Consider the following 8539-nt stretch of genomic DNA (forward strand, 5'->3'; position numbering starts at 1 on the left):
CTCCGCCGCACTGCTTGGGCTGCGCTGCTGAGAAATCGGGGGCCGCGACGCCTGAACCTCCCCCCCAATCCCCCCTCTGTCTCTGGCGCCAACCGGTGCCCCCAACTCTGGGCACCGAGGGAGGAAGGATTCGGCCCCCTTTCCCCGCCCAGTCTGCCTTGGCCTCTCTCCCCCGGCGGCGTTGGAGCCGCCTCTCCGACAGCCGCACCGTGGATCGCGGAGCGATGGAGGCGGCGGCGTGGCGTAGCGCTTAGAGCTCAGGACGTGCACTCAGAGGGACCCCCTGGGTTCGTGTCCCCGCTCTGCCACGTACAAGCTGGGTGTGTGTCCTTTGGCTTGTCACCTTTGGGGGTTGTTTCTCTCCGCTCCCCCTAAACGTCCCCCTCCCCGCCCCCCATAAAAAGAGGTTGGATGAGGCAGCGTCTGGTCAAGGAAAAAGCACTAGATCAGGAGTTGTATCCGAGTGCGATTTCCAGCTCTCCCCTTCTCTCACTGGGAGACCTCGGGAAAGTCATTTCTGCTCTTGAGACTGAGTTCGCTGACCCAGCCAAAAGAGAGAGTCGGATTACAGGAGCTCTTTAAGCCCCTTCCATCTCGAGCTCCTATGATCTAGCCCTAGCAGGATATTCGGCGAAGCCTGAACGCTTGCCTTCCTCCACTGGGGGGAGAAACCACACCGGGAGCAGGTTTTAAAGGTCATTTTTCACCCCCTTCAGGCCCTTTAGTTCTCTGCTCAGAGAAGGATATTCAAGGCAAAAACCACCTTGCAGCACAGAGGGGCTCTACCCCGAGGAAAGAACTAGAGCCGGGCAGGGTCATTCCCCGCCCCCATCTCGACTTGGAATTCTAAGGCAGCTTTCCCTTTACTCCCGTTTCTGGAGTCCAAGAGGGTACATAAGTGGGGAGGGGGTTAGGAATGACAGGTTTTTTTTTTTTTTAAACAAAACTTTATTGGTAATAGTTTTCAAATGTTTACAACAAAGCACACCGTTAAAGAGGAAGTCATTTCCGTGAAACAAATTTCTTCGAATCACACAGGTTTAAACTCCCAAGTACTCCCCCACCCCTAGCCCTGGCCTATGAACTCCTTCAGGGATGGGGGCAAATTGAGAGAGGGGCAAAAAAGAGAAAAAGGGGGTGAGAGAAGTGGGCTGCTCTACACCCCAGCTACTTCCTGGGGGGAGGGGATGATGATAATTCAGATGCCTCAACAAGGGGTCAGGGGGAGGAGTGATGGGTAACTATCAGTCAAGCCTGATGAAGGGTGCCTCTAGGGATAGGGGATGATGGTGAGGCTATCAGGTGAATAAATTGGCATTCCCGTGGCAAAAAGAAGCTCTCTACCTTGAAGAGGTAAAAACACTTCCTGTTTCCTTTCTCCCAGTCCCCCCCTTTTCCCCACCCAGGGTGGGCTGCACCCTCCACCTTGCTTTTGGGGAGTGACACTCCCAGATAGAATGGGAAGTTAGTGGCTGTGTATTAAAAATCTACAGATAAGAATGGCTAAAATGCAGGAGGTGTGCCCCAGGGATATCTGGGAGCCCTCTTTGGCAGGGATCACAAACCAGGCTGCCTGGGTGGGTTGAGAATTTTTTTTCCCCTGTGCCTTAACACCCCAGGTGGGCAAAAAAATGGGGAGTAGGAAAGATGTCTGGGTAAGGGGAGCTAATCATGAGGAAGGGAGACCACTGAGAGTAGGGGGGAGGGAATGCTGAAAGAGGCCAGGGCTCTTTCAAACTTGGCAGGATACCCCTAAAAGGGGATCTCACAATTGTTCCCACAACTCCCTGGTTTGAGATCAGCAGCAAGAAATCCCCATCCCCAGCCACAGACCCAGCTCAAAACCATCAGCTAAGATCCCAGAGGTTAAAGGCTCCATAGCCTTTGACCTAGGCAGATCCAGACACATTAAAATGTATTTGGGACAGCTAGGGAAAGTGGGAAGGAGTTAGAAAGTATAACTTAAATAATATTTTAAATTTTCTTTTAAAATATAAAGGAGCCACGAAATTTTTACTAAAACATCTTCCCAGGTGGGGTCTCTCCTTGTGAGGAATTGGTTTGTCTGTCCTTTTGCGCCTAGATAAGGTTCTGAGGTTCTAGGGAGAGGCCAGGAAAAGGACAAAGAATGGGCAACTGTGGTCATCTTGGGAATTGAAGGTTTTCCAATTTGGGATCCCCTGGCTCCCCTGCCCCAACTTTCCAGCACTAGTGGGATTGATAAGGAACTACGAAAGCAGGGGCTTGGCTCCAGATACAAGTATCCCCCTCTGGGTGGGGATATAGGGTAGAAATAAGCTGGATCTCTGGTGGTATTAGAGAGGGTAGATTCAGGTCTGTTTGGGCTAGAAAATTGATTTAAAACTTGCATGGAGTTAGGCAGAGCAGAGGGAACCCAGCCATGGGATCTAACTGCTGGAGCGAGTCAGCAAGGGGAAAGCAGGGGGGGGGTAAGGATGGGAAAGGGGGGGGTGCCATCTGATATTTGAATCTCCCTCTCCCACCCTACCCCCCAGCAAAACATCTTCACTTTCTGATCCCCCTAGGGAAAAATTAATATGCAAGGGAACTCTGGGGCCCTCAGGTTGTTCAATCCAACCCCCAACCCCCCCCAACCCCCAACCCTCCCCCCAGGACCCAGGGACACCATTAGAACTCAGCAAACTCCTTGGGGCACTTCTCGCTGATGGAGATCCGGAGCTCCTCCTCCTCATAATCGTCAAAATTACTTGTGTCACCTGGGCCTTTGCACTTTGGTATAAAGGGAGCTTCCACCTATTGAGAAGCAAGAGAATCTTAGAGCTGAAGGTGCCCAACCTAGCCCTCTGCCTCTATTTCCTGCATGAAGGAACTGAAGCCCTAAGAGGGAAGAGCCTTGGTCAATGTTCAAGAGCAGCAGGGCCAGAGCCCTCCCACTCCCCATCCCCAAGTCCGGAATGCACCAGGCCTCCAGGCAAGAGCATCATCTCATACCCTTTGGATGCAGCAAGATGCCAGCAGCTTTCTAGGCTTCCCAGGACAGATCATGGAATGTCAGGGATAGGAGGAAACCAATCCATCATCTAGTCCAAACTTATTTTACAGAAAGGGAAACTGAAGTCCAGAGAAGGAAAGTGGCCACAAAGGCTGGGTGGCAGAGCTGGGCCATGAAGCTGCCCTGAGCCATCCCTTCCCTTGTTCCCTCTCAGCCCCACCATGCCCAAGCCTCTTCCCAGGCCTGGGGCCCAGGGACCACACCTTCCTCTGGTAGATGGCGATCCAGTCAGTGGTGGCGAACCATTTGTGGTTCTTGATGTCATTGACACCATTCTTGAGGTTCCCGTAGCGCTTGGTGAGGTCCACTTGGAGTAGATTCCGAAGCAGGTCCTTTAAGTCTGAGCTGAAGTGAGAAGGGAATCGCACCTGGAAGGACAAGGAGGAAGGGGGTGCCAACAACACAAAGATGGTGGGCTCTCTCTCCAGGGGGGTAATGGACCAAGATCATATCAGTGTCCCTAGTGCCATCATTTCCATTTTTGTGCATATCCAAAGCCTACCCATCCATCAAGTCCCAGCATTACTGCTCCATAAAAACCTTCCCTTCCTTTCATTTACTAAATAAACCAAGTCTATTAAGTTCCTAATATTTGCTAGGCATTGTGCTAGCCCCTGGGGATATAAAGACAAAAATGGATCAGTCTCTGCCCTTAAAAGAATTTTTATCCACTGGAATGTGAGCTTCTGGAGGTCAGCACCTGGGTTTTATCTCCTCAAGGAGGCGCATAGTAAAGTGTTAATAAATACCTGATGCTGGGGTAGCTCGGTGCCTTAGTGGATAGAGAGCCAGGCCTGGAGATGGGAGTTCCTATCTGTCCTCCAGATACTTCGTAACTGTGATTCTAGGCAAATCACTGAACCCCAACTGTCTAGCCCTTATGGCTCTTCTACTTTGGAACCGATACTTAGTATCAATGCAAAGTAGAGGGTAAGGGCTAAAATAAACACATGTTGAAAATGAAGATACTACCTGCGGGATACACTATTTAAACAATGACTACAAAGTATATATGTAGAAATAAAAATTAACATCAAAAGGGAAAGAATGTTATTAACTAGGGAGGAATGGCAAAGGCCTCCTGTGTAGCAACGCTTAAAACCCCAAGATCCTAAGAGATGGGGTTAGGAGGCAGCTCATTCTGGAACAGGGTATGGGCTGTGCAAAGGCTGAGTCAGGAAATAGCATTCGAGGGGTAGAAGATGGAACAAAACAGGTCAGTTTTGGTGGCGTGTGTGTCGGGGGGACTAAAATGAAATAAGAATGGAGAGGTTGGGGAGGCTGGATATTTTGAGGGGCTTCAGTGCTAGACTGACTTAGCTGTTAGTTGTCTTTGATCCAAGAGGCAAATAGGGAGCAATTTTGAGTTTCTTAGTGAGGGGAGCCATAATCAGATCTCTGTTAGGAAAATCAATCTGGCATGTGTGGAAAAGCAAGGCTAGAGGCCAGAGACCAATTAGGAAGCAAGAGCCTGAACTAGTGATGAGGCTCTCTGATGTGAATGGGAAAAGGTGGACCAGGGAGGAGGCTATGGGAACGACATCAGTCAATGATGACTTCAAGACCAAACCAGGGGAACTGGAAGGTGGTGCCATCAACAAAAATGGGGATTTTTAATGCTTATTTTCAGCTCCAAAGAGACACAGAATGGGGAAATCTGGAAAGACAGGGCAAGTGAGATCACAAAGGACTGTTTAGCCCATGTTAAGCTTGAGGTAAAAATAGTAAATGGTTAGAATTCACAATTCACTCACAACTGGATCCTCTGTTTCCCAATCCCATGCCATATACTTGCTTTCATCTTTATTTCCTGTACACTCAATTGGGGTATATTACCTAATGAATCCCCAACTATGTCACGAGCCCCCAGAAAGCAGGGCTGTGTCTTATTTACCTTTGTTTTCTTCACGGACCTACTGCAGCATCTTATACATTGTAGAAGCCAATAAATACCTACTGAGTGCCTTTAACCCTCTTACAATATTTAATGAAGACAAATCATCACCTTGCTAAGTGATTTAGTAGGACAAGAAGGCTAGGTAGGCCACAGAAATGTCTTTCCTGAGACCCCAAAAGAGCCTGAAAGTAATGCTTCAAGCTGTCAGTTTAAGTCTCACCTTCCCAGAGACAATCTTTTCATATATCTGGATGGGCTGGTCAGCAAAGAAGGGGGGGTAGCCTGCTGCCATCTCATAGATCAGAACGCCTAGGGCCCACCAATCCACAGCCTTGTTATAGCCCTGGAGAAAGAAAGTAAAGATCAGGATGGAGAGAAGACCAGAGAAATGCAGGAAGAAGGGATCATGAGAAAAGGGCTTTGGGTTAGGGTGAGGACTGAGGGTCAAGCTCTGCCTTAGGCTTATGAAAGGACAGCCAGCTGTTTTGGAGAAACTCACCTTGCTAAGGATGATCTCAGGAGCCAGGTATTCAGGAGTCCCACATAAGGTCCAGGTTCGGCCTTTCACTCGCTTGGCAAAACCAAAATCTGTTACCTATGGCCACGAGAACTATATGAGGTCACACACACCATGGCTAAGAAAGCCCAGGAAAGGGCAAGCAGGAGAGAGAGGCAGAGAGAGAGAGAGAGAGAGAGAGAGAGAGAGAAAGAGAGAGAGTGTGTGTGTGTGCGCTGTATGGTGTATGTATGTGTTTGAGCAGGATGTGGCTGGAATTACACTTTGCAGTGATGTGCCATCTCTCATCTCTGCCCTGGGGAGTACCTGGATATAGCCCTGCTGGTCAATGAGCAAGTTCTCGGGCTTCAGGTCCCGGTAGATCAGGTCCAGTGAGTGAAGGTACTCAAAAGTCAGGACAATCTGAGCTGCATAGAAGCGGGCATGAGGCTCACTGGTGGAAGGAAAGGGAAACCAAGGAAAGATTGAGCAGCTCAAGGCTTATAGGGGGAGGAGCCTGCAAAGACATCAGTCTGTCTCTCCAGACTCCCTCCAACCAAAACATTTTTAGAAACCAGGCTCCATGGTGCTTCTTCATTTGCAACATCATAGATCAGGGAATTCATCCCTTTGCTCCATGATGCCACATGCTGGCCCAGAGCAGACCTCTGGAAGCTACTCACCTGAACCTCCCAATCCGCCGGAGGTGTGAGAACATTTCCCCACCTGCGACATACTCCATCACCATGTATAGGTTTGAGTTGTCCTGTGATGAAAAGATATCCTTTTCCACCTTCATCCATACCGGTGCTTCTACCTTCCTCAGAAGCCCTTTCCTTCCTCTTGAAAGTCTGGAGAGCTCAGCTCCTAGGCTCTCCTGCCTCTTCTGCAATATGCTACTTCATCTGCCCCCCATCCCCAGAATGATGTGAGCTGTTCACATGTACCCCCAAAGTACAGGCTGCTGAGAAAGCCCTTGGTGAATGTGGTCAGATGCCAACCCACCCAATTCATAGTGATTACTAGAATACAAATGGAGCACTTGGCTACTCTTCTGGGGAGGGGGCTGAGCTCCTGCAACCTCTCCACTGTTACACCTCCCTTTTCCCACCCTGCCCTCTGGGCCCTTCCTGGCTAAGGGCTGTTTAGGAATACCTTGAAGGCGCATTCTAATTTGACGAGGAATGGGAAGCTGATGGATTGCAGGATTCGCTTCTCATTCATGGTATGTTCTATTTGTTTCAGCTTCACCACCTTTGAAGGGAGAGTGGGGGGAATGGGATGAAGTGAGTTAGAGAGAAGATGGGTCAGCTTCCAGGCGGGAAGGAGAACTCCTTCATTTTTAGAAATGAGGAAATGGAGGCCCAGAGATGATATAGGAGTTGCCCAATGTAAACCAAGTGAGCTTGGGCTGGTCCCCTCTGATTCCAGAGAGAGAGATCTTTTTTCATTATACCAAGTTACCTAAATTTCACGCCCCTGTTTTCTGGCCCATTTATGTACATCCTCTACTCCCTCCCTTCATATCCAGAGCCTATCTTCTAGCTTTTTTCTTAGCTCATCACTTGGGAGATGCCAGGAATGTGAGCTAAGAGCAGCTCTTTCCCTATATCCCTAGGATAAGGGGGAGGGAGAAAGAGAGAGACGGAGGGATGGAGGGGGGAAGAGAGAAAGAATATATGTGTATGTGTGTGCAGAATAAGGGTTATGCTCACCTTCTGTTTATCAAGGATTTTCATGGCAAAGAAGTTCCCCGATTCCTTGCTCTTCACAAGTACCACTCGACCAAAGGAACCAGTGCCTAGAGTCTTGAGTCTTTCATATAGATCCAGCTGAACTACAGATGGCTGAATAAAGAGATAAGAAAATCTGTCTCTCCTTTGGCCTCCAAGGGGTACCTACCCTTTCCTCCTTCTCTAACCAGTTTGGAGTGGGCAAGTGTCATGACTGAAATTGGAATCTCTTCTTGTGCCACAAGAGGGGGCCTTACCAAGACAGAAGGAAGGGAAGGTGGGAAGTGAAGGTATATTTCTGAGGTTATGATAGGGGGTGAGTATAGCTCTGGCATGGGTTTAAAAGCTCCTGGCAGCTGTTGAGGGAACAGCTGAGGCTGAACTAAACTCTATGGCTCAGAGATGGCAGAGGGACAGAAGAGGATGAGACTTCCCTGGCATGACAGTGTCATATCCAATGGAGAAAGCTGTATAGAGGCTTTGGGATTGGATGGATACAGGATCTTTTGTAAAGTTTTTGGAATGCAGGGCCTAGTACCCCCAGTGACTGCCTCCCCCCAGCCCAGGTCCACAACTTGAGGTACCTGAGGTGGATTTTCCCATTTCTTGAGGAATTCTTCTTTGGCTTTAGCTAGAAACTCTTTCACTGAAAGGTAGGAGAGCATGAATTAGAGGCTTCATTAAACAGAGAAGGGAGCAGAAGGGATTCACAGAAATTCTGGGAAGAGCCCATAAGATACTAGCAAGTTTTAAAAAAAGATGAGGGGAAGGTAGGTGGCTCAGAGGATAGAGAGCCAAGCCAGGAGGTGGGAGGTCCTGGGTTCAAATCTGGCCTCAGGCACTTCCTAGCTGTATGACCCAAGGCAAGTCACTTAACCCCAAAAGTCTAGCCTATACTACTCTTCAACCTTGGAACTGATATGAATTCTAAGACAAAAGGTAAAGGTTAAGGTTAAAAACACAAAGAAAAAGAAGACACTAGCAAGGAAATGCAGCAAGTCAACAAACATTTAATAAATACCTGAGACAGATATAGCACTGTTCCAGCTACTAAGGATAAAGACGGATGTGGGAAACATTGTCTGCCCTCAAATAACTTACTTCATATACATAATCTTTTGATTATTTTAGAGCTGCAAATGCTATAACTTTGGAGGGATAGTGAGTTCTGGGGAGGGGGAGAAAAGGTAACTGGACTCGGACCCCAATGTGCCAATACTCTGTGTGTGTGTGTGTGTGTGTGTGTGTGTGTGTGTGTGTGTGAAAGAGAGAGAGAGAGTGAGAGAGTGAGAGAGAGAGAGAGAGAGAGAGAGAGAGAGATATGGATGTGTGGTGGTAAGGAAAAGTTAGGGGTAATTCAAAGGTTTTAAACATGAAAG

The 8539-nt window shown here is 48.6% G+C and overlaps 2 protein-coding genes across 2 annotated transcripts in view; both read right to left on the reverse strand.

The window, feature by feature from the left end:
• The window catches only part of SAMD1 (sterile alpha motif domain containing 1), a 13807-nt gene extending 12801 nt beyond the window's left edge, over positions 1–1006 (reverse strand). The window contains exon 1 of the mRNA XM_044685126.1: positions 989–1006. Coding sequence (XP_044541061.1) covers positions 989–1006 — 18 coding nt within the window. The remainder of the gene's footprint in view (positions 1–988) is intronic.
• A 1637-nt stretch (positions 1007–2643) lies between these two features.
• Positions 2644–7825, reverse strand: PRKACA (protein kinase cAMP-activated catalytic subunit alpha). The gene is made up of 9 exons (XM_044658455.1): positions 7733–7825; positions 7143–7259; positions 6583–6681; positions 6111–6193; positions 5755–5881; positions 5431–5526; positions 5152–5274; positions 3238–3402; positions 2644–2775 (listed from the first exon to the last, which is right to left on the reverse strand). Exons 1-9 carry the CDS (start codon positions 7823–7825, stop codon positions 2650–2652), a joined length of 1029 nt encoding a protein of 342 aa, XP_044514390.1. The 3' UTR covers positions 2644–2649.
• Between the last annotated feature and the right edge of the window lie 714 nt (positions 7826–8539).

Source organism: Gracilinanus agilis, chromosome 1 (genome assembly GCF_016433145.1).
Source record: "Gracilinanus agilis isolate LMUSP501 chromosome 1, AgileGrace, whole genome shotgun sequence".
In the NCBI taxonomy this organism is placed as follows: Eukaryota; Metazoa; Chordata; class Mammalia; order Didelphimorphia; family Didelphidae; genus Gracilinanus; species Gracilinanus agilis.